The 27,243-nt window shown below is 33.6% G+C and overlaps 1 protein-coding gene across 21 annotated transcripts in view; it reads left to right on the forward strand.

The window, feature by feature from the left end:
• Dnc (phosphodiesterase dunce) overlaps positions 1-27,243 on the forward strand; it is a 315,712-nt gene that overhangs the window by 240,242 nt on the left and 48,227 nt on the right. For 13 of the 21 annotated variants that reach the window (XM_083101564.1, XM_083101565.1, XM_083101575.1 and 10 more), the window contains 3 exons: positions 14,195-14,383; positions 16,261-16,293; positions 17,429-17,449. In XM_083101564.1, the coding sequence (XP_082957690.1) occupies positions 14,195-14,383; positions 16,261-16,293; positions 17,429-17,449 (243 nt within the window). Of the gene's footprint in view, positions 1-5,668; positions 5,959-9,536; positions 9,793-14,194; positions 14,384-16,260; positions 16,294-17,428; positions 17,450-21,455; positions 21,802-26,529; positions 27,162-27,243 lie in introns of those variants that run through there. The other 8 variants (XM_083101576.1, XM_083101559.1, XM_083101567.1 and 5 more) reach the window with 7 other exon arrangements.

The following is a 27,243-nucleotide window of genomic DNA, read 5'->3' on the forward strand; positions in this document are numbered from 1 at the left end:
AGTTCTGTAGATGCGTTTTTTTTATTGCACAGGTTTGTGTGAAACGGAGAGTCATTACATTTGCATACTCTCGATCGCACTCGTAATATTTTCCGGATTATCCCGAGAGCATCTGTTCGGTGCAAAAAACCGGATTTTCAACGTCAAGCTCTGTATCTACATACAGTGATCATTTGCATAATATTGCATTTACGCCATCATAAACGGCGCGCTGCAAGTACATCGATTGTCTTTTTTATAACATTCTCGTACTCGGATATCGTATCTGCGAGCGTGCGAGGAGTTCTTGACACAAATCTGGCGACCCTGAAGGGTACGTAGGTGATAAACACCCTTAACAACCGCACAACACGCTACCTTTTTCGGGATCGATACTGCGCTTTTAAATAGGGTTCAATCTTTCGAAATGGAGAATTTGATTTCGTTTTGTTCCCGGATGTGTACAAATCGCAGAGATGGCCATTTAAATATATCCTACAGAGAATTTTTATTTTTTTTTTTTTAGTCAAAGAGTAAAATCCTTTTTTTCTCTCGCGATGATTCAAACGACACGTGTAGGTTGATTTTATTGTTCAGTTTCATTGCCGTGACGTGGTGCACTTTCACACGCATAAAATGCATGCGGAAAAACGGCGTCAACGATCAACGCGTGTAATGGCTTAATACGAGTTGATGTTCGTTAACGAACTACACGCGATTTCGCGAGACTCTGGCAAATGGCGCTTGGTTTAATCGCGCATTTAGTGGAAAACCCCGTCTGGACGATTCAGATGAGAGCAAACCAGCCTCGCATGTCGAATAAGGATACATCAGACCATTTTTTTACGAGCACTATCAAGGAAAACCGATACACATATCCGTGGCAAATCGATCTCATCCTCTCATCCTTCCGGCTTTTCTTGCAGCTTCCTGAAGTTTTATCGGTGTTCTCGCTAAATCCCAATTGCTCCTTAAATTGATCAAATGCCCGCTATTTGTTCCTCTGTCGGCCGCGAAGTAACGGAAAAAGCTTCATTCTTCTCATCCGGATGTAGTTTGTCGATACGGTTTATAGGCGGATGTATATCTTCATTTACATATCTCTTATTATTCCTTTGGTGTGCCGCATCTTGACAAGTTTGTTTGTCGAGAAATCTTTGAAGCTTCAAGAAGCCAGAATCTTTAATTTGCGCGAAAAATAGCAAAAGATTATAAGAACAGAAAAGATTATAGAACAAAAGAATGCATAACTAAATGAGAAGGTAAATGTATCTAAATGTAAAAAGTACTATTTTTGCAGTTTCTTTGAAGCATAGGCGCTTTTCGAATAGTTCAATATTATCTTGAAAAACTTGAATTAAAATTGATGCGGACGAGAACTTTGGATAAAACCGTTTTCCATTTTCTCATGTTTTGATTTCATACGCCGACGAAGACCTCTCCCTGATCTTATCGCGGTAAAACTGGAAAAGGAAAGCGGATTTCTTCGACAAATCTGTCTTTTTCTTCTCCACAATGCATAATTTTCTATGCAAACGATTTATTTCTACTTGGGTCATTTGGCAAAAATTCACGCATCACTCACACACACACACACATTCGTTGATAAGATTTGCATTGAAAAACTGCATTAAACTTACATTAAAACTATACAGAGATAAACTCACATTTATATTGTAGTGGAAAATATAACCGGATTCTGTGATAATATTTTTAAAAATAAAAAACAGAAAGTTTTTAAATTTTTGTTAGATTTGATTTTTCTAAACTTTTATAAAAAATAAAAAATATGAAATATAATTATAGCTTAAATTTAAGAAAAATATTTGTATATCTCTTATATCAGAGAAGATTTAAATATATAAAATTATATTAAAAATCAATACCCATATAAAAATATAGTTATGTTACCTAATTCATTTAACTTACTGAAAGTTGCGTAACGCAACGCAACATTTTAACTATTCCGTTTGTATTTTTCGTTATGAATATTTCTGCTCATTAATGTTTAAATGGACATATATACAAGTAAATACATTTTTTTTGTAAGTATAAATTATATAATTTCACAAATTTTCACAATTTATTCAGTTCATTTATTTTGACATTCTTACGAAATTACTTGTTACTAATTGCATAAAAATATTGTATTTGATATGTAATACGTATAATTTCGTCACGTGAGAGAGTTACATTTTATACTTTTTATTTAAAATTAAAGTAATATGAAATATGCGCGAAATTAATATCTATTTATTCTCTTTTTTAACGATTGTCAGAAAAATAAAACAGAATTATATCGCGCGCATGAATATAGCTCAAATTCAATTTTAAATTCTTATCGTCATCTTTTTTTTCAAAGACTTAGTTATGAAAAATCTAGGTGCATTTTTGTTTGTCCGTCTTTCATCATCCATCACTCACCGATACGTCTTCCTGAAAGCGGTTTTTTCCCCTAACCGTATATCACCTCGAAACCGGTGCATGCCAATTCGAGATTTCCATGTAAACGAGATGACCGTCGTCGTCGACTAGTTCGTATTCGTACGTAAACAGAATTCGACGATCGATACTGCATTCATCGAATTAATGTATAATCGTGAGATTGCGTCTTATTTCCGCGTGATAATTTACGTAAAAATGACTTTAATCAGTGCAGTATTAGCAAATATTAGCAATATTATTCCAACAATTAATCGGAGAAAAGTATTTATGATATTGCATATGAATTTTTGAACATTTACAGTGAAAATAAATTATTTTATTTTGGAAAAAGGTAGGAAAGAAAGAAAAAAAATGAAACGGCAAAATATACTTGAAAAAGTTAAATTGATGATTAAAAAGCGCTTTTGCACATTTACAGCATGAGTTTTCGTTGAAAATTTGCAACGGTATAAATTTGTATTTATGCTACATGTTTTTGTACACATGTGTCTGTATCTCACATGTCAAATATCTGAATAGTTTGAATAAGCTTTGCAAATAGAAAAATAGATTCAATTTGCACCGTGACAATTAAGTTCTTTCACATTTTGGATATGTGTGCAATACATTAATAAATTTTTACAAAATGCAACGCATATATCGAGTAATCTTTTATACAAATCAACACGAAACGCATCGGTCGCGTTTTATATGGAATATGAAATTTGCAGTAAAATTGTTCGATTATAGTAGCGCCGTTAAATTTAACAGCCAGTAGCTGTTTTTTTTCTTTTATTTTTTTTTTCTTTTGCATCTCCCTTGCACGTTTTTATCGCCACAATATTTCGTTACGACCGATAAAAGTCGCGTACGCCTTCATAAATACCTGGTAAACTAGGACTATAAAAGTTCATATTAAATTAAACAGCGTGGCGTTAATAAAACTGCGAAGTCGCGGCGGGGTTTACACACTAGTGAGATAATATATACGCCAAGTTTATAAGATAAGTGTAAAAGTTACAGCGGCGCAGGTGCAATTTATAACGCCGTAACGTGTCTCGCTTGCATACGCATCGATCGTTATTTCGGTAGTTGTGCGTATCCGTTAAAAATTGAGGACAGGCATCGATTTCTTTTTCCACGACTTCCAAAAATATAATAACCCCGCATTAAACGGTCGATTACCAGATGCATTCGATGTTAATTATCTAATGGTGCGAGACACCTAATGACTTCTCTTACATATTCAGCACATTTTATCTAATTGCTATGATATACGCAAGACTTAATGACTCTCGTGGACATATTTAACTGAATATTTTAACTGACTGGTTACAATCTAATTAGAAAATGTGGATCGTTTATTTATATATCAAAGAAATATTCGATTTAACGAACAATTTAACGATTCGACGATGCAAAGTATTAATTTGTTTCTATTGCGAATTACTAAAATATGAAAAACAATTGGATGTATAAAACGATTGCAATATTTATTGCATATTATTGTGATTTATTTTTTTTTTTTACTATTTGTGCAATTAAACATTCTTATACATGTGAGTTCGATAAATCGCTACTTCAGTTTCTCTTGTACTTTTGGAGCGTATGAGCTTTTGATTTTCTGTATAATGATATTGTTATCGACTTGTTATTATGTCGCATCGCTTATATTACAAGTACGAGTTTTACTTTTTGTCATTACATTATGCAGTACATTTTACGGCTAATTACGGCTAAGAAACAACCCCATATTATGCAAAATCAATCGAGGCATCGATTTTTCTTGTGATTCTTGTGTCACTCGGTTTTCTATCCTTCATTCTTTCAATCGGAATGATTCTTCAATTTGCATCAAATATAAATCGAGATTGTCAATTTCGATTTATTAAATTTTCACGACGCTTCTCGCTTATTTGTGATATTTTATCAAATAACGATGCTGTTATATAGTATCGCAATATCATTATAATAAAAATGGTTCGACAATTGATAATTATATTATATTGAAAAAATATTGTACTTATAAGATTTAACGTACAAAATATTATTTTGTATGATAAATTTTTAGCGTCATAGCTCCATCTGATCAGACGATTCAGTCCAGAAGCGCATTAAATATAATCGAGAGTTTAGTGTATTATTCTTTTGTCCAGTCTTTGATAATCCTCTTATTCTTCTGACAACGGTCGACATCAACCGCTTTATTCATTCGAAATAATGCGGTCACAAATGAAATTGTATATTGTTCCGTTTGTCATGTTCTCTCTATTGTATTTGTCATTATGAAGCATAGAGATGAAGAATCTGTCGTCATATTCCGCACTTATTAAAGTTTGACTTTTTATATTCATTCCACAATAATTATTTTGCACTTTTCTTGTACAAAGAAATTTACGGTGAACATGTTTCACATTGTTAAGAGAGAAAGAGAAAGAAAGAGGGTGAGAAAGTTAATAAAATAAGTGTGAAACCATTTATGTTTGGCTTCTGTCATTTTTTATCCTTTGATTTATGTAATATTTGCAATACTCTTTATTGTATCATTTGTAAAATTACGATTATATAATTCATGCAAAGCCATTTCTCAGCTTTGCACAACAACTAATTCTGCTTCTACGTGTTTTTATAAAATTTGCAGCAATAAAACACTAGATATATAACATTGATGTGAGATGCATTGATTCCATTTCTAACATCAAGGCTGATTCTCTTTAATTCTTTTTATATTTTGTCTCTTGTGATGTATCGATTGATAATTGATTATTCAATTAAGGTCATTTAAATGTCTATGACAAGACCTTATGCGCACTCTCTCTCTCTCTCCCTCTCTCTCTCTTTACATTTAGTAAAAATTATATTCAATGAAATTTTAATTGGAAGATTATTTGCGAAAATATTTAAAATTGAATTAAAAAGAAAATTGTGAGAGAACGCAATTTTTTGGCGAGTCTACGTCCGATTAAATTTTCGCTAAGAAAATATTTACTTCAACTTGTTTGAAAAATTTGTAAGCAAGAGAGAGAAAAAATAGTTTGTATAGATACGGATTAGAAAGATAGCTTCTATCCTCGTTGAATAATCAAGACGGAAGAATATATATACGCATACGCAACCGTCCAATTTTGTCCATCGAAAATGATGGCAGATTTTGTAGCATGATGCGCGCAGCTATACTGGATATATAAGCAACAGACACCGGCATGGCAAGAGTCAGTTTGCGTCCGGCACGCGACCGACGAGGTCGGCGCCGTCTTCGTGAAGTAAGATTAACTCGAGGTATATCGACGTTTTTTGGTGGCCTTGAGACATGGGATCGCCGTATCAGGATGATGCAAAACGTCATTTCCGTGCGAACGGCGCCCATTTAATTCGCGATTAAAGCTGACCGGGATGTAGAGCGTTCTCGATTCGCTCGTATAAACTTGGACGTTTGCTAGCACGTGACGTGAGCAGTGCTCCAATATTGACATATTAAGGTTTAAACGCTTAACAACTTAATGACAAGCTATCGTGAATGTGTGACGTTTCTCGTACGAGATCTCGAATCATATCGTAAGTGCAGAGTGATGAATCTAATCTGTAATACATCTCGATTGAGTGCGAAAGATTCGAGCAAAATTTCGTTAGGTATCGCCTGCGTATGAGTGCGTGTACATCAAAGTTGCATTATTGAAAAAAGTATTTTAAGCACAAATTTTGTTACGAAAAAAAGTATATATGTACAGTATAAAAAATATGTAATGTATCTTCCGAAAGTAGTAATCATGAGAGAAGTAAAGGGAACACATTTAATTTTGTAATCGAAGGCAAACGCAAAATTCGATTCTTTTAAAAGTCAAAAGTAATTTGGGAAAACATATTGAGAGAATAATGAAAAATATTTGTCGATGATAGAACGTGAAAAAATAACAATTGTGAAAGAAAGAAGGCTTTTTTTTATTGTCGAAAACAATCCGAGAGGTTTCTATCCTGTCGACTTGTCAGTTTTTTATATCTATTCAAAAAGATTCATTATAAATTTATTGTAATTTATATTTATATCTCGAACACATATCAACGATTCTAATTATTTTATAACTATTCTTATTATTATTATAACTATTGCGTTTTGGAGATTAATAATTTTTTATACGACTAAAAATATATATTACGTGTGTGGGGAAAGGGAAATAAAATTGATGGAATTTATATTCAAAACAATAATGATAAATGATGAGCAATGATTGTGACCGGTTATCATGGTATTCATTTTGATAAATCGATTTTATATCGTAATAATCAATTTCATTGATTGATATCCGTCTTTAATTGATATCCATGCTAAACTTGACTGCCATTGAATTTGGAACTTTATTGAATTTGGCTACGTAGTACGAGACCTGTAATAAACTTATCTATAGGATTCGTATAATTGAGCTCGATAAATAAGTTATAGCAGTCTCCCGATGCGAAGCGAAAATATTGTACAGAATTATAAGGGGTAGCTTAACTTGTATTATGAACGGAATAAAAGAGAACGCTGACTTCTGTACATCTATCGGCTCACTTTTTTATTAGTTTCGAAAAGAAAAACTTTTTTAATTCCATCTTTTTTGATTTATAAAAATCCTTATTTATATAAATTTTCTCCCTCGATTATTACATTTTGGAAAACAAATTATAATGATAATACCTTGAAATTATTATAAAAATGGCAGATCAAACATTACATTAATAAGAATGAAACGCGAACGAGTCAGCACGATAATTTCGAAAATTTTCGTTTTATATGCATACGAGATGTATATATATACTCAAGATTCATTCGTGCACTCTTTTAACGCTTGTAATTTTAATGTACTTCGAATCTTTCATTTACATCATTTATGTATCATCTCAAAGAGCGATTAATTTCTCGCGACCTTTCTTCTAGCATCATTACATATTTAATCCAGATAGAGCATATCTTCTTATTCTTGCACGATGCATAAAATATTTTCCTGGATGTGCTATTTACATACTTTTTTGTTCATTTTCAATCCTTGTTTATTTTTTATTAGATGTACACCAATTTCATATTGTACCGAGCGCGCGCGAACTTTCATGTTGCGATAATTGACGTGTCACATTAATGGCTGAAGCCTTTGTTCGCGGAAAACAATGTATTTAACAGCTTTGTCCTTACATAATAATTTTAGATATAATTTCGAAATGTGTAGAGAAAGAAAGTGAAAGAGGAGAAAGAGAGAGAAAAATATTTTTTACTATATAAAATATTTTCAGTATAATATCCGGTATATCGTATTATATTTTTATCTTTTAAGAGGATACGATGAAAAGACGATGAGAGCCATTATTGAAAAAATGTTCGACATCATTCGCATCTCAAGTTAATTCATTTTTCTTCTCCTTCCTTTTTTTCTTTTTTAAGCAAGCACTTTACGTCTTTCGAGAGGCAATTAAAGTGAATCAGAATATCTAATTAATAAATTCCTGTTAATCATATCAGAGATAAAAGATCGAGATAAAAAATATAAGCTGACTGAAGATAACTGAATCTTATGTTATCCAATTACGTTTATTTCCGAGTAACATGATGAGAAAGTATATCATAATATTAAACAAAAGAAAAATGATCGGAAGATATAAATTTACATAAATCGTTTTACACAATAAATGTCATAATTATGTTTCCATCTTCTAGAAAGCCTATTTATAATCTTGTATTAATGTAGCCTTTGTTAGACTATTAAGAGAAATCGACCTCGTCAGCGAGGACTCGGTTATAAGTTACTCGAAGCGAATTAATCGTTCGGCGAGATGCGAGAGAGAATCCAAGCCGTAACAAACTGTCGCCTACTTCAAAAGATAACGTCGCGTATTCTCGTTACGCGAACTTTACAGATTCCATTAAGACTTGAACGCGTGTCTTGCTCGATGTTCGTGTCGCTTCATGAATGATGCATTCCCATCTTGACATTGCATCCGTTTCCCGCTCTGTTTACCCGGAGATATCGCAGCAATATCGGTGACCATTTGCTCCCGACTTCTCGGAGCTCTTGGCAAGGAGCATGGGAGTCAATTTTTCGAGTGACCGCTAGTATTTCCGAGTCTTCGCTATCTCTGAAAACCGCTGTAGACATTTCAAATTGGCTAGAAAATGTAAAACGCGCTCTCGGAAACTTCGCGACTCAAACGATGCATGTATAATAGTCAGATGTTGATATCTGATTAATTCAGGAATCGCAGATTAATTTGCGCGATCTTTGCTGTGAAGAATACGTCAGATTAAAGTTGAATTATTTATAATACTATATTTGTTTATATATATTTATAATACTATCGCATAATTTATAAATTTGCACATTCGGCTTGATTTTTTATCATAGTAAGATTTCTAATTGATAAATTGATAAATTGAAAGCCTGACTCGGATGAAACCGGTTCCTAGGAGAACGCTTATACGTATTTAATGAATAATAGTCAGCATTTTTACGAAACTCTAATGGATTCGAAGCACTAAATTTTGTCGAATTATACAAGATACTGGAATTCTTTTGGAATTATTTTACGAAAATATTCGACACGAAGATAATACTACTTAATAATAAAACTGCGATATATGCTACATTTCTTTTTAAGTGACGTGGGCCGTAATATGAATTTATTTTCTATTATTTTCGTACTCGATGTAATAGTCTTCTACAAACAACGTCATAAAGATTGAATCTTCTGACAAAGAACGCGTTTCCCGTGGTCTTTTTCGTACCAAAGAATCATGTTTTTTTATGATAATACAAACATTACATTACAGATGTATGTTTGAAAGAATTTCTAGAAAATATTTATGTACAAATCAATTATAAAAAGAAATTGTAACGGCGATCATTTACAAAAATTTTAATGTAGGGATACAATTACTTTCAGCATGCAATCGTAAATATCAAGTTGATTAATCGATCGATCAATAATGTCGTTTATATCCAACGCTATCCAACTGCTACAGCAGTAGTCAGTTAGAATGATGAACAATCTAATAACAGTGGAGCCTGGAAAAATCGATCGTGTTATGCAACTTCGATGTAAACGCACTTCACGCAAATCATCGAAGAAAAATAACGGTCAGCGGAAATCTCTATATTCCGGTTCAGATGTTACTGTGACGAGAGAGAACGGAAACTTATAAATATACCGGTGGAAGCTGGATGGGAGAAGGCAACGGATGTTTCTCAAAATGGACGAGTACGCCCTCGTTATACCTCAAGAAATCGCACCCAGGCTGGCGCGAAGGGACTCGGGAACCATGAGAGTAACTCTTCCATTGACCTCGTTAAGGAGACACAGCGGATGCGTCTCCACGCTTTCACGAACGAAGCCGCACCCGAAATTGGTGTACGTCGCAGTTCCGTAAGTTTTCCGCAATCCTTATCGTAACAGCTGATTCGCGGCTCCGAATAAAGAATACTGAGACTCGAAATTTGCACAAACAAATGAATTAATCGAAATACTTGTATCGGTATATCATGTCGAAGATGTTTTACACATCAAAGCGTTTTGTCTGATGTGAAAGGAAAGATGCATTAGGAAATGAGCGCACGATAATTGACAGCGGCTGATAATCCAGCAATCACGGTTATACGCGAATGCCATAAAAGCAGACATTACCTCAATGCAATTACCTTAATGCATTCATGCGAGAGGACGAACACTGCCATTTACTAGATATCATAAAACGGTCTTCAATGTGTGTATGCATATATGTGTGTATACATATATTTGTTATTAAGAACTATTTATATGCAAACTCAAGTGGCTAAATGACTGGCCTCCTTCTTATTCTGATGGAAAGTTTATTCTATCAATGTGACTATACTATGTTTTTTTATTGCACGCATCTTTTTACGAAATGCAGGCAATTTTCGAAGAATCTTAATTTATATCTTTAGATATTATTTATCGGCCAATGGAAAATATGCGGCACTATTAAACCGCAATGGGAAATTTATCGTTTATTGCTACTTTTCAATCGTGAAATGTGACAGGAAATGAACTCACATTCCATAATCGATAACCAGACTGGTCAACTATCACGGGCAATGCGGATGATCCGGAGAAGAAGCGTGCACGCGTCTATATGTGCACAATTACTGGAATGCGCTTATATGAACGATGCACACGTGCATGTAACACTCGATTCGCGCGATGTGAATTAACCGGATACAGTATCAATTAGGAATTTTGGTAGAAACAATCAGTAGTATTGTCACAGCCATTCAATTGCACGTCGAGATGTACGATTAATCATTAGTCGATATACGCGATCAATTAATGCGCGACATTTATCGAGGAGTAACGAGACGTAATCGATAGACCGGTAAAACGATAGTCGCTCCGACTGTCAATCATTCTGAACAGTTCCATTCAACTGTGTAATTCCTTTGGCATCCTTTGGAGTCTTATTGTTAGCTTTAATTCCCAGGTATCTGTAAATGTATTGGATCGGACGATTTAATTAATTTTAATCATACTTGATCAGTTGTGATGGATAATTAATTGAATTTATAATTATACAGTCTGTATTTTGATCAGTCAATTATAATGAAAAAATTAAAATATATTTACCGAGATTTAATAAACACGCACTTGGTTTTATACGTTTGGAAATTAATGATAGCTCGCTGAACCGGCGGATTGGTTTATGTGTATGACATCTATCAAATGCGTGCGAATTCGCCAATCGATGGACGCGGTTGCACACAATGCTTGCTTGCAAACATGGTTTTTCGTGTCGCCGATAAATGACGATAGGTTTTGCGTGGAAAATAAATAATTTTTTCAGCGACATTTTTTTTGAGAAACCCAAACTGGCAAAAATTGATTGTGCAATAATGTCAGTACCATTTTTGCAAATTAAACCAATAAATTGTTTAGGTTTTTTTTAAAAGCTCTTATCTGGTATTGCATTACGTGTGATCGTTAAAATTTGCTGACAATATAACATTGCATATTTCAAGCTCGCTGTAACGATAAATGTATATAAAAAAAAAAAACACTGTGAAGCACTATGTGTCGGAGATTTTTCCGAGTAAATAGGCGCGGCCTAGGAATCACGGAAGCAACTATTAATGACATTTATATTTCAGCTGCAACAAATATTAGCTGTCTAGGCTTGGTCCTATCATGTGCAAACAAAACGCGCCTCGTCCCACCGTCGCGTGTCTCAGGTTGGAGAAATATCTTCATCCATTTCCTTAAATCGTATGCAAGCAGTTGTTTTGTGATTCTTTTTATCAATTGCATTCATAATCAGCTGATGCGAGCTACAACCGTGACCGCTATTATCAACAATGTCGGGCTATTAGTCACTGAATGGCAAGGTTACGAGATTAATCATGGTTTACATAATACGATGTAATATTGTTATCGTGGAAAACGTCGTAGATATATGTATAGATATAAAGTAAGCGAAAAAAAAAAAAATTAATTAAGTGACGGAGGCATTATTGCAAGCGGACTACCGTGACCATGGTAACTGCTCGCTTCCGACTTCATAGATTTCTGGAAAATATATGCAATTTTTTTACATTTTTTTTAATGTGAAAAATGCAACAGCGCACATCAAAGTATATCAAAGCCATTTTATTTTCGGTTAAGCTGCGTTTGTTCCAAGAATTTAAACGAGTCACTTCTTCTTAGAAACATTTAATCATATTAATTTTGTTCATAAATATAACAAAGACACTTTGTTATATTTCTTCATATCGTTTGTACTTTCTTACATGTATAAAAAATTTGTTTCAAATTATCAAAAATCGTATTTTATAATTTATACAGAAATGTTAAATTTTGTCAAAAATGTGATCAAAATGAGTTTACGCGCATATGAAATGAATAAAAATTATAATGACTAAAGTAAAAAAAATTTTGAAGTAATAAAATTTTCGTTCCAGTTATGTGGATTCTTCAGAGCCTTAATTAGATATATTTATGACGTAACGTGAGCTAAAAGGGATATGACCCAACGTCTCTTGGCATCGTAAGAAGATGCTCGTACATCGTTAGTATAACGAGGAAAATTTTACCACGGATTTTGCTCTTTATCTAATTAAAATTAGCCATGCCAATAAAATTTTCTTCTATCTACAACGTGTTGATCATATACGATGGTTTGCATTATGCGATATTTTGCATAATAAATTTCTCTTCGATTTGAATTTTAAATCTCAAATACAAAAGTAATTAAAAGGATATTTTTATATTCTTAATAAGTTATTTTAAAAGTTATTTTTATATATTAACGAAATTAATTTATTTTAAAATTAATATGTGAAAGTAATTGCATATGAGAAAAGTGTGATTCTATTATTTGAGGTGTAATATTAGTTTTCTCGAGTTGGTTAATGATTAAAGTTTGAGATACATGGAGTAATTCCACGGAACAAAGGCACAATGTATACGTACGCGAAATTGTTTTCAGGTCGTTGAAAAATAGTACATTCACGCTGTTTTATTGCGAAATGGGCCGCGTGCACGTGTATCTCAAATATTTATTTTTGTAAAAGCGTTATTCCACTTACGTTTCTCAACTTCCAATGCGTCTATTTTGGTTCGTCCGCGTCTGTATAGTTGAAGACTTGGAGTAGTTGCTTTCATCGAGAATTCTATCGAAAGTTAGACGTGACGAAGTTAATCTCATTATGTTTGCGATGAGAAATACATGTGTAAGTCTCAATGATACATTTGATCAAAAGATTCAAAAAAATCGAGAGGCTAGAATATTAATTGAAAGAATAAAAAGCCTCACACGATCATCGTGTTTTACAAGTGTACAAGTACATCTTCTCGCAGATATCGTAGAAGGAAATCGCATTTCAGAAAAAAGCTAATCAATTTTATTTCTTACTTTATATAGTGCCAAGCACATGATACATTTATAGGCTATAGGAATTTATCAAGTTGTCCGGATTCGCCATCAATATATTACAATACGCGCTCCATTCATCATACTCGAAATATCGGGGCTGTATTATATTATGATCGTATTCTTCGACCTGTGCGAAATAATGAAGCAAAGACTATATTTTGTGTTTCCACGCGGTGATCCAGCACGTGTATGATATATATGATATGTATACAATTTATAAATCCGTTTTATCACATCAAAGCAAAGGCGAACGAAGTCATTAAAATCCATGGAAAATCGTGGATCTTTTTGATATTAATTTTGTCAGTTGCTAGAATTGTTGGCGCGCGAAATTTCTGACATGAAAAAAGAAGATTGATACAAAAATCGCGCACTGAGAAAAATCGTTTGATTGTACCAATAAGACATATCTGAAGGCATTTTGGTTAAACCAAACAGAATTTTTAGTTATCACGATAACTCGATTTTTTATAACTGGAACGTTTAATAAAATTTACTACAAGGATTTGGTTAGTATTTTCTAGTTGGATCTATAAAACTTCTTGTTATATTAACTAAACATGGACACAATGATGCCATTTTTTTATAAAGTTAGTATTATTACCCAGAAAATTTGATAAATTTAACAGGAAGAAATTAATCGTACTCATCTGGTAATTCCTAAAGGAATTCTGATTCGTCCATTTTCTAACAGACATACTGTAATTGAATCTACCAGATTTCTAATTAATGCAACGAGATTTTTTCTCAGTGCATAGTTTTTTATCCCCCTTGAAGAAAGATAATTCTTCGCGCGTAGAGATTGAAAAATATCTTGCGCGAGTTTTTCGAGATGAAAAATTCGTAGCTCGCCTTTCTAATAAGAATTTATATTTCTCATTACAGTTTCGATGTGGAAAATGGCGCCTCGACATTGGACGGCGGTGCCGGCGGGGGCGGCGGCGCTTCACCAAGCGCGGGGCTCATTCTCCAGACACTGCCCCAGAGAAGGGAGAGCTTCCTTTATCGAAGCGATAGCGATTTCGAGATGTCACCGAAATCGATGTCTCGAAACAGCTCCATCGCCAGCGAGAGGTGAGCAGCCTTATTTTTCAATTGATATCTATCTCTCCCTTCGCGCGGGATATGGCGTTATAAGTCGATTATCGTTAAATCGATCGGGTTTATGTGAGTAACGCAAAGATAGGGCGTATCGAAGGTTGTTTCGACGTTTCGCTGAGGCGAAAAATTCATAATATCCCTTTTAACCGCCTTCATAGAGGAAGATTTATATAGTATTTATTTAGTATTACACTGAATATCGAATTTGGGAAAGTGAGAGAGTTAAAAGTCGGACATGATTTATGATGACACGTGCCTCTTATTTATTTATTATGCATGTGATCCTAATGACATTCATAATGTTGCACTTGACTATGCGTTTATAAATAAACGCATTAATCAAGTAGTTTTTATGATTTATATTTTTTCTTTTATCTTCCATCTTTTAGCGGAAAATTTTATTCATGAGCTGTTGAATACTTAATCATACTTTGCTATGAATCGTAATAAATAATAAATGATACTTACATAAGAATTATTTTACTAAACGCATTGTTCAACAATTTAAACTTTGTGAATAATATCAAAAATTTTTTTTATTTCAAAATTTACTTTAAAACCTCTTTTGTTAAAAATACAAAATCATGAACGTCGAAACAGCGTTTATACGATTGTGAATACATGGCAAGTTAACATAATTTCGTGTACAAAGAACCTTTTTGCCTTATTTATTCATTTAAATCGCAATTTGAACTGTTGATCTACAAGGACACCAATTGTTCGCTTAAATTTCAAAATTATACTGTAATATACACATATGTTTTTTATATAAAATTTATATGCATGCACACATTTCGGCACGTTTCTGTAATTTTACATTTTCGCGCCTGAAAATTTTGGTTATTGATAAAAAGTGTATGAATCATGTGATACAACATAAAATCCTCTTATCTTGCTCCGATATTTCTTACATCTGAACTAATATAGCAAGAGAGGCAAGCTGGTGATTGTTTGGTGCCAATCTGTAGTATCATTGGAGGTTGTGAGGACATTTTTGCGGCAACGAAGAGAACGCGTCGATAATGTAGGTGCCTTTGAAGTTTCCGCTATGAGGCGGAAACTTTGGAGGGATTGATCGATGAAACTGGTGGATAACATAGGAGATTCTTGTCGGTGGCGCCAGAATTATTTATCGCGGCAAGATACTATGTTATCTATGTAGGTGGATGTTAGACTAAGAGTTTAGACTAAAGGTGTTAGATAATTAACGTGTACATTAATGTATATTAATTATTAGGACAGGTGTTACGTGTTTCGCAAACTTGACGTTACTATTTTGCAACTGATGAAAATACGGGATCTCTTCGTTGCCTGCGATTGGAATTTGTGCGTCTAACGATTTTACCACCATTTAGTCCCACAACTACTTGTACGTAAACAGTCCATGATTCATCTTCGTGCTTCTATGTACCTTGATAAATTTCATAGCCTTTTGATAACGATGATGTTTACCAGTGGTTTGGTTTTTCCCCTCATATCATTATTCCACTTGCATACTATCATCCACGGCGAGATGATACTTCTATGCATCAAGAGATGTTTTGATTCTGTGATAATAATATAATTTTAATTATTATTATTATTATTATCAAAGCAATTATTCGTTTCATCAATGTGTGCGAGAGAAATGTTACATTAACGTTACATTATTCATACACATGATGTACAATGTAAAATTGTAACATAATGAACATTTGTAAAATTTTAATTTGATATCGTACAATAATATCGCATATTGACGCAATCTGCAGAGTTTAGAAGCATCATCTATCATTTAACGATAAATGTTTTATCGTCGCTAGTGGATGTTGGGATGTGACGATATGATGTATGTGATCCTTGGGTTGCAGGTTCAAAGATACAGAGCTTCCTGTCGAGCGAGCGTATGTACTCGATCCTATTATCTAACTCATCTCGTTTTATTTTACACTCGAACTCTACACTAACAAAGTCGTTCACTATCCTCGTACATAACAATCATCGCTATAATACGATGACTAAATAATACTTGATTAACATCCATTTGGATAATCAGTCCTCTCCTCGATCAATTCTCACGTATGTTACACTTTATTCGTGTAGAGTTCTTATCATTATATTATGAGATTTTACGTTTAACACTCTTACGAATGTCGTCTATCTGTCGCTAAATTTAATTAATGCCGATCTCTCGTGTGGTCATTTAAAAGCATGAGTTTACGCCACTAATTTTACTGCCACTAAAATCGCATTCAAATTGTCTGTAAAGAGAAAGTAGAGAGTTAAACTGTGAATTTTAAAAATGTAATTAGTCTTGATTAATTATTTCCAATTTGAGATTGATTGCTCTATTGTAAATTAGAGAAAATGGCAGAATTATGGCAATATAATTCACGCTTACGACTATCGAGACATAATCGCTCTTTATTTTTTTTTTGTATTATCCGTGTGCATATTTCCCCGATCATTTTTCTATCATCAAATAACTGAATGGGATTGAGCAAATTCCATCACAAAGTCACATCGATTACACATACACTACAGCGAATATACACAGCTTTAGAGATAAGATCATGTAAATCTTGCGCTTGTATTCAACAGCAACATTGCTTATACTCTATAATATAGCTACATTGCTGATATTTAGAGCTGACATTTAGATTTAGATGGCTAAAAAATAGGCAAAAATCTACTTGATTGCGTTTTTAAATCGTAAAGACATGCTTATAAAGAAGATTGTGTACCGCGTAAAATAATATTTGCTGCTAATATCGCCGATCATTTTTATTTTGAAAATGGAAATTTTGAATACGTCACGAAATTATACTTAAACGATACGCTTGTCCGTCTTCTTTGCCTGACAAATCTTTTATTTCATACGCAATAAAACGCGCTTTTTACGCGTGATGATATACAATATAACATTTGCGAGCGTGATTATGGTAATCTCTCGTAATTTGCGAGTTAAACATAAGTATTACTAACCGCATGCTGAACATAGTTGAACGTTTTCGAATAAATATGAATTCTTATTTTCAGGATATTTACCGATCAGTACAGGTAAGTTTGCATCATCATGTAATTTAAGTGTTTTCGTTCGCGATATCGTTACAAACTGTATGATTGGAAAAATGCGTGTATTATCGATTAACGTTAAATTTACCGTATCAGAAAATAGTTCAAATAGCTTCAATCCTCTATTTTACAAGAGACAGTTTTAATTCTAAATAAGAATTATATTTGTGCCTGTCTCAGCGGAAAGATACGATTTGAGAGGATGAAAATCGCGGAAGCTTCTTGCACGGTAATCGTAATAATAAGTTGCGAACACGTCGATCTAATGGAAAAATCGAAACATTTTTTTCTATAGTCATTCGATAACAGAAAATTATTTTCCGACGTAAGGTATAAATTAACAGCTTATCCATATTTTTTTGCGATTATTATGTATATCAGTTATTATTCTCCGTATTATGATGACAGAAAATTTCATATGTAGATCTCGTTTTACGATGGAATGAGTGCAACATGAGTGCATATTAGTGAGACTGCAGCCTGTGCAAATATTTTTATCTAAAGTGGCGTTAACGCACGGATTGATAGCGTAGAACGCAATTCACTTGCATCTGCCGTGATGCATAAACGCCTCCCGTCTTCCAGAAACACTTGTACATATTTTATATTATATTAAAAAAAAATTTTATATGATAATCTAAAATATTTTCCGTGCCTTAATAAAATGTACATGTATATAATTAAATTATTAAATTATTTGATAGAATTGTATATAATTAAATTACTAAATTATTAAATTATTTGATATCATAGTATATATATATATATATATATATATATATATATATATATATATATTAGTATATATATTTGAAATTATATTTTAATGAATCGACATAAATAAGATTAAAGCACATTCTGACCTATTATTTTTCATTTTTCTACGGATTGATTGTTATATAAGCAGAATCGATAACCTGATAATAACTTTGCACAATTAAAAATAATGAAAGGTAAATTAAGAATTTAATTATTTAAGTCTTTATTTGTTGCAAATGGAAGATTTTGCTGAACACGGCCCACGGAAATTGTGTCTGACAGGCTTGAAATTAGATTTTCCGATGAGCGTGGCGATTATTTCTGGCGTCACGACTCGATCACCGTTAACGACACTTGGTGGGCATGCTTGTACACGCGAACGTATGTAACAACTTTAACTACCAACTCCGTTTACGATCGTGTAGGTAACACCTGGCGTTATTCTCGTTCCACGAAAATACGATGGAACATTGTGCTTGCAAGGACTATGTCTCGCATAGCTTAAACTTGTCGCTTCTCGTATATAACAACGTATAGACTTTCTTCCCCTGCGGAAATTCCGTCATTCACGTGACGCACAACACATTCGGGATAATCTGATGAATCAGTATAGCAAAATTCTCACTTAATTATTAGACATAAATCGTTTGGAAGATTGCCAGCAACGCAAGAACGATCTATCAAACGTCACGTGCTTCAAATTCTATCTGGAGGACGTCCAATTCAAACTTCTCACGATTGAATGAAAATAGCTGAATGGCTCATCTATAAGCGATGGAATTAACTCTCGAGCTACGTGAGCGATCTCACGATAATCATCTAGCAGAAATCTATAATATATTCGAATAAATTTTGTTTTATTGTTTAAGGGATAAAGTAATAATACGCAAACTGCTTGCGACAAAATTTCTATATTTGTGGAAAAAATGTACAATTGGCTACATTGTGTTGCAAACGCGCATTCAGGACGATCTATGACCTAGCGGACAATATAAACTAGGCGGACTGAATGCGCTTAATTATGGCATTCGTTAGCCTTCTGCACTGTTTTACGCGACGCGAATTCAATAGAATTGTTTACTTGTGCCACGAACAATTACAGACTGTGCGCAATAATTCGTTGCCTTTTTATTCGAATTTTATCCGATCTTAAAATGTATTATTATTGCATATTAAGATGTCGAAGATCTTTAGATAAACATAGGAATCTGATCAAAAATATTATTTATTTTCTCATCAACGTGTTTTTATATTGACACAATTTTATTAACGCTATTTATTCAATTACGGAAATTGAGAGTGATCGTTCTACGAGCAGACGGCTGTTTTCGAGGGTCTTTAATTACATAATTCGATGGTTGATGGCGTCGCGCGAAGAAAAAAACACCTTTACATGTAAAGAAGGGTATGTGTGATATATCTAAATTTTATTTAGAAAATTAAAACATTGATCAGCGTATAATATTAAAAAACGAGATAGTATAATCATATTTTTTAATCTATGCGTAGATGGATATATTTTCGCAATCTTTAGGTAATATTCGCTGTGATGAGAAAGAGAAAAATAGAATATATAATTTTTGAAAAGTGCAAAGAGTATCTTTTAGCATATATATAAATTGTTTGCGCATTTATCTCTCAAAACAACTATTATAATTTTTAATGTATTATTCATAAAAGTATGCAAATTAATTTATTCGCTATAACTAGAAAAAACTAAGAAATAATAATCTTTGTAAAAATGCTACTCTAAAAAAACACTTCACTTAGATATAAAGAAAAAAAAAAAAATATATATATATATATATATATATATATATATAGCATCTCTTTAATGATAGTTTAAAGTTAATAAAGTTGATAACTCGTACTTATATGCACGATGTTGCTCGATAAGTTTGTTTTTTTTATCGAGAAGATTTAGAAAGATTAAATGTACTTAGATGAATCTTGACAATTTAAAGATCACTAATAACATCTCTTAGTATCGGAGAGCGACAAACATATCCATAAATTTTTTAGCGAAAGAGAAAAAACAGCTTTGCAGTGACTTGCACGATGTTCGACATACATATCCGACATACATGCGTCCGATTTCTTGTAAGCGACGTATTGCGTAACAAGAAAAAGACATATTTTTTCCTAATAAAAAGTAGAGCATTTTGTTATTTAAATTTTTGTCATTAAATTTGAAATTTCGAACATTCGAAACGATGTAGCGTGAAATATTATCGTAAAGTATCAAAGCAAAGCAAAGACGCTTACAACTGTCAGAAACTAACATCATTAGCATTCTAAATCTCTTATAATAGCATCTGTTCGTGTAGTATATAAATATTAAAAATAACTTTATATATATAACGTTGTTTTTAATATTTTTAAAATTAATCATCTTCAAAATCTCTTTTACATCTATTGATCATCTTTATTTCATTTAAAATGCAACTAATTTAACTATGAAATTCAACTAATTTAACTACGTAACATTAAACTTAATGAAAGGCATTGCTCGAGCAAAATATTTGCCATATGTTCTCGCATAGATGCCTTTAATATAATTTTCGCATATCATAAATTAAAATTCATTGGACATCCAACAAATATTTCGCTCAATATGTAGATTGAGCAGTAATAATTAAAATGTCGTTTATTCATTGTGATAATAACAACTGCAAAATTCACCATAAACAGGAGGGATAGAAGGATACATTGGAATAACGCATACATTTAAGTATCACTAATCAAAAGAGATCGTAGCCACACATGTTTCCATTGCTTTGAGATATTTCATAACTTTGAAATTCCCCCCTTACTCTCTTTCTATCTCTGTTTCATTTCGAATTAATAATCGCAGAAATTTTTAACCGATAAAATAAATGCTGAAAAAATCTATAGCTGTCTGGGATATTCTGCATAAAACATGTACAGTTTCTCGAGGCTATCATTCCCTTTTTTTAAACTTGGCTCCTCGGTACAACTGCAACTTTGTAATAACGGATACACGTACGTCGCGTGGCGCGTAAGCATATCCAAGTCTATCTTTATTCATTCGTTCTGTCACTTGAAAGGCTCCATTCTCGTAGCCGGTCGGAAAGCGGAAGGGGAACGGGGCGACGGGGATGCCCCAGGTTGCGCAATATCGACACGCGCATGCTTCCCGCTCAAATTGTCGCCGCCGGGAAATCCTCCCACCTCACCATCCCCTGATCCGAGGGGGAAATCTCTGCGAAACCAGAACACCCCGGCCAGTTCGACATCGCGGCAAACACGAGGTGTTCGACGATAATAGGAGGATTGACTCTCGCACGCACGACGCGTTTCTTCGCGAAAATTTTTCGCGGCTTTTCTTCTTTTCTTCTATTTTTTCCGTATCCGAATTTTGCACGCGTTTCGCGAAAAAACGTTCTCCGATCGTACGTAAGAAGGTAAAGATCAAAATTCTTGAGACGGATGGAGAAAGGAAAAGTTTCCGGATGTGTTTTGTGCGAGACTCGAACAGCTGATAAACAGACTTTTCTCGCGAGATTGTAAGAGAGATCTTAACGTGGCGGGAGATTTGGATAATTTTAGAACCTTAGGTAAAGATTTTAAAAGCATTGGCAATGTGCGTAGAAATTCTTGCTTCTTTTCTCTGAGAAGAACAAACGCGAAGATACATAATTGTACTAAATTTGAGTAGAATTAAAGCAGTAAATTTAGAATTTTTATAATAATAAATGTAAACAAAATTCAATAGTTGTCAACAAATTTTGATGAAAAATGCTTTGCTTTTTCTCTCAACTGTTTTTGCAAAAAAATTTTACAAAATAAAGAAATTAATTACATTAATATAATTGTAAATAAAAGATTTAATACATTATGCATTGGACAAAATATTATCATAATTACATGTAAAAATATGCAAATGCAATATTAATGTATAATGTTGTATAATAATTTTTATGCATAATTTTTATGTATAATTCGCGAGGAAAGGACAAACATCAACAGGCACAGATAAATTTAATCAGTGAAAAGTGGAAATATATCTTATGGAGTGTGTATCGTCGGGTTTTAGCGTTGTTAAACATTGCATAGGGACACACATGTTCGTATTTAACCACGCTGTTGCGCGACAGCACCGCGTGCGCGATATCGACTTTTCGTTACACGAATAATTGGGCGCGCTCAGTGAAAAAAGTACCCTGAATCCGGTTGAAGATGATTCGCACACGATCGACTAGTCGTGATATCGAAAGTTTTAATTTGCCCTTTGAAGGTGGATAGTCCGCTTAACGAGATAGTCAGTTGCACATGCGAAACTGCACGGCAAGTTGCCGGGTAAATCGAGAGTTCCTCGCTGAAAACGGTAATATTGTTTGTGCGTGACGCACAGCGAGGAGAAATTCTCTGTGTCCGCGCACGAAAAACAGTTTTCCACTAGCCATATGATCGCGTATCCTAAAATATGTGAGCCTCTATGAAAGCATTCTTTTGTATTTTTTTTGTATTTTTTTAATTTTCATTAATTTGACGCTTGTTTAGATGTATTTTATCACTCTTTAATTATCGCGAATGACTACACGTGCGGACAAGATTCTGTTATTTTGATGACGTTTGTATCATCAATTATCGATACAACGCGATTATAAGAGATCTTAAGATGAGAAAACATCGCACAGAAAACTGCGTCGCGTGAATCCATTTTCGAAAATCTTGATTAATAGCCTTAGGCTGACTGTCTGTGACGCATATTATCAAAAATTGATAATGCTCCGATAATTATAAAACATGTTCTGTTAAAACGGAGAAAAAAATAACATCGAATGTAACGAGACATCTCGAGATTAAATAATAATTTTCTGATAATATTTGTCACTACGTAAGTAAAGCGAGTTAACGCACGAATAATCTGATAAAGGGAGAAAACCAAAGCTACCATGACACGGTGATAGTATCTATGTCTCGATTGATTTATCGTTCTGAAAGAACGAGAAAGAAAGGAAAAAGAATCTCTTAGATCTCATTAGACAAAGGTTGCAAAATGCTATTATATAACGATGACGTTTCTCGGGTAATATTTCGCTGGAATCTCGATGGATCGCGTAATAAAGCTCTCGCGTAATAAAGCTATTGTGTTAATCCGATGCGACATCTCGTATGGTATTGCGTCAGCGATGCATAATGTGACACTCTTGAAATACTCACAGATATGAAGCAATCACAAAATTATTACATTTTTTACCGACACCGCAATTGCGAGTAACGTAATATGACCAATCATGGAAAAATGAGTTATGCGTTATCGGTAGTATGTGACAGTAATTGTAGTCATCTTGAATGTTTTCCTCAGAAAGACCTATCTTTACGAGTAATTAAAGTTTCAAGAAACTTGAAAATATCGTGCATCGTTGTTACATTATTATCTGTAATGTGTTTATAAGTTTTCTATAAATATTGCAAGAGGTATGTCGCCGCGTCTCTCACGTCGTACTCAATTTAAAAGATATAAATACCTACTTTTCATCCGCGGATAAGATATCGAATGTCTCTTTATTGCAAGATGCGTTTATTTGACTGGAAAAATGTGATCACGCATGTTGAAATTTTTCCATATACTATTATTGGGATATCGGAAACGCAGTTGTCGATCCGAAGAGGTGTCAAATATTTCTTTTGACCTCGACGAGAAAAGTTTATATTTATGGATCTATTTGACAGTAACACAAGGACTTACATCAAGAGAAATTTTTGAATATAGATTGAATATTATTTAAAGATATTACAAATCGCGTAAAGTTTTTTTAATAGAGTCTCCTATTAAAGAAAAGATTAGATTTATAAATTTATTTATATAAAAAAAGATAATTTCTTATAAATTTTATTTTCTATACGACTATAAGTATATCTTAAGAATTTTTTTGTGAGGTTTTCGAATTGATTTGAAATCGATTCTTACTTTATTTGTAAGAAAACATGAAAAATCTTTGATATTTTTATATATTTATCAGATTACTCTATATTTTATCAGATTATTCTATATCTATTCAGATTACTTAATACATTATCCAATTTTATTTGTAGACTATCAATACATGTAGTTAAATTAAAAAGTATTTTTTTGCAAAGTTATACTAGAAGAAAAAACACGTGACATTGACCTTATATATGCACGAATCAAACTTTAAATGCAGTGAAGTCTAACGGACATAAAGCGTTCGATAGTTTCTTTTATATTTGCCAAGGACAAATATATATAGGTTTAATAATACAATATAAAGCAAATATAATAATAAACTAATAAGAGACGCAAAAAAATTGTCTTCATAAAAATTTAATTTACACATGGAATTTGTTCAAAATTTATATATATATATATATATATATATATATATATATATATATATATATATATATATGTAATATTAAACATTTTTTTCAAGACAATTTTTTTGCATTTTATTTTTTGCGCATAGTTCTTATTGCTTGTTACTGTATTTATTTTATATTTTACATTCTCTATAATGTTTTCTCCTTCATTTATGCGTTTAATGTTGATAATGAAATACCAGGTGAAGCGTGTGAAATAACATTCTCCGTTACGCATGTTTAACATTCTTTCGCCGATTCGTTTTTGCATTATTTTCATTCGATTACTATGCGAATGAAAGATGAACATTGCGGTCTTTTTAAATAAACCACATTGCATCGCAACGGAAATGTTTACAGCATATTCATTGTTATTCAGTGACATATTAAACGTCGCATGAAATGACATTCTTGAGCGCTCGTTTTCCTTGAGTAGTAAGTAGTCTCTGCCCGCGGCTAATATGCTAATTCATCAAGAAGAAGTCGTCGGCGTATAATTATGCGTATTCAGCAACTTATGGCTCGACCAACTTTCCCGCTTATCAATCGACTCGAGAAAACGCGAGAGGATCGAGACGTATAATCACGCCAAAAATATTGACTAATTCTCTTAAAATTCTCAGTTTGATGATAAGCACAAAAATCGTAAAAATAAAAAGAAATTTTTTTAGATATATTTTTAAAAATATTAGATTTTAATTAAAATTATTAAAATTATTAAAATTATTAAAATTATTAATATTATTTATTATTAAATATTAAATTTTAATTATTTATTATTAAATACTAGATTTTAATTAAAGATTTTATTTAAATTTTATATCAATTCTCTTTCTTTTTCTTGCATCGCGTAAGAAATGATATTTCACCCGATATATCTGTCGCTAATCCGATTTCATTTGTGAGATTCTATTTGCTTGCATATTACCGCGCTCTTAATCGGACGGTTATATCGTACAATTTGTAACCTGGTCAAGATGTTATGTACCAATTTACCACTGCCAGCATAATTTCCGAGATAAACTGTTGAGTCAAACGGTAGTAACGGGAGGATCTAGTCTAATTTGGATAAGTTGGCACTTGTGGTCCGGTTTATTGCCGCACAGCTGATAACGTGGTTGATAAAACGGTCCGTCCATTGTTCTTGACGCAATACCATTCGATAGTAGTCTACGCTCAAGCAACAATACATTATCTCTTATCGTAAGGCTTTATTACTTAAAACGAAATGCGATCGAAAAAGGAATTTCATATTCATTCACGATAAGAATATATTGTAAATTATACAAAAGTATTTTACAGATCGTGAAATATACTTGGAGTCTATTTTTGCATAATTAAACAAGTAATATTTAAATAAGAAATATCATAATCTTGCTTTTCAATGTCTGTATATTCGCGCTGGCGCACATATAACTTTCGTTGCACGTCAATTATTATCGCTATTACGAGATCAACGGTATAGTATTACTTAATATAACAACCTTGAGTGGTAATCTGTGCTCTAATCAGGGACTTACGTCGTATCACCAGTTATCTATGTGACGAGGTATAATAAAATAATACGTACATCAGTAACGTGTGTTTTAACTTGGGCAAATCGCTCGAATAATATTAGTGTTTGATTAAATTAAAATTTTAAGTGAAATTAAATTTCATTTGCACGCTAATAGCGTGTTTTTGCGTAAGGTATACAATCTCTGAATGATTTTGATAATGGATCATATATTACGCAAGATTCTGCATTGTTAATCTCGCATAGCAAATCTCGCGTCAAATTCGGTTACAGCAAACTTCAAAATAATAAAATAATAAAAATAATAAAATAATAAAATATTGTTGGATTCTTTGTTGCGTGATGGACATGTCGATTTTAATTAGCAGAATTTTCGCTCGTTCGAGTCTCGCATCTCGAGATCAAAACGATCGGATAGATCTCACTTCACTGACCACGACGCTTCCCTCGATACAGTGCATCATCATAATCCGAGACGTACTCGTGACCTTCCGAGTAGTGTGATGATCATCGCGGCGCATCTTTCAACGCCTCTCCCTCCGCCTGCTCGATGGGTCCCTTTTCTCCGGTCGGGTGAAATGGCCCGAAGATATTGAACAAAGAAGACGTGACGCGGCCTTGCCCTTTCGAGGCAACCTCCATCGATCGCGTCGACATCCATCCGTATAAATATGCGTCCCTTCCTTGGCCGGTTACGTCGCGTAGAGGCATGAATCATGACCGCACGTCTATGCGCCACGAGGAGACGTAGGATCCTATGGGCGCACGAATCATAACGCAACGTGGTGTAATTGAAACGGGATCGCTGGAATGGCGTTAGGCCGATTGACCGGAATGCGGAGCAGTGCGAGCAACGTGTAACACCATGTCCGACTCCAGCGGCGGCTTGATAGAATTCATCGGGTCGGCCGGCGGCCTGAAAAGGTGCGGGGGCGGCATGAGCTCGCCCGCTTTGAGTGCCGGCGGCATCGGCGCGACAGGCGGACTGCCCAGGACCATGTCGACTTCCGCGCTGCGAGTTCGACCGCCCAGGAGGGCGCTCTTCTGGGAGCAATGCTTCGACAAGAGAGACTTGTAAGTTCTCCTTGCGCTCGGTGCTTTTCTCGGTGACAGCGATGAATGAAAAGAGAGGAGTCTGTCCCGATGTCGCGATAAT

The sequence above is a fragment of the Camponotus vicinus genome, unplaced genomic scaffold (assembly GCF_025532165.1).
Source record: "Camponotus vicinus isolate PSW18456_S1 unplaced genomic scaffold, iyCamVici1.0 SCAF_6, whole genome shotgun sequence".
Taxonomy (NCBI): Eukaryota; Metazoa; Arthropoda; class Insecta; order Hymenoptera; family Formicidae; genus Camponotus; species Camponotus vicinus.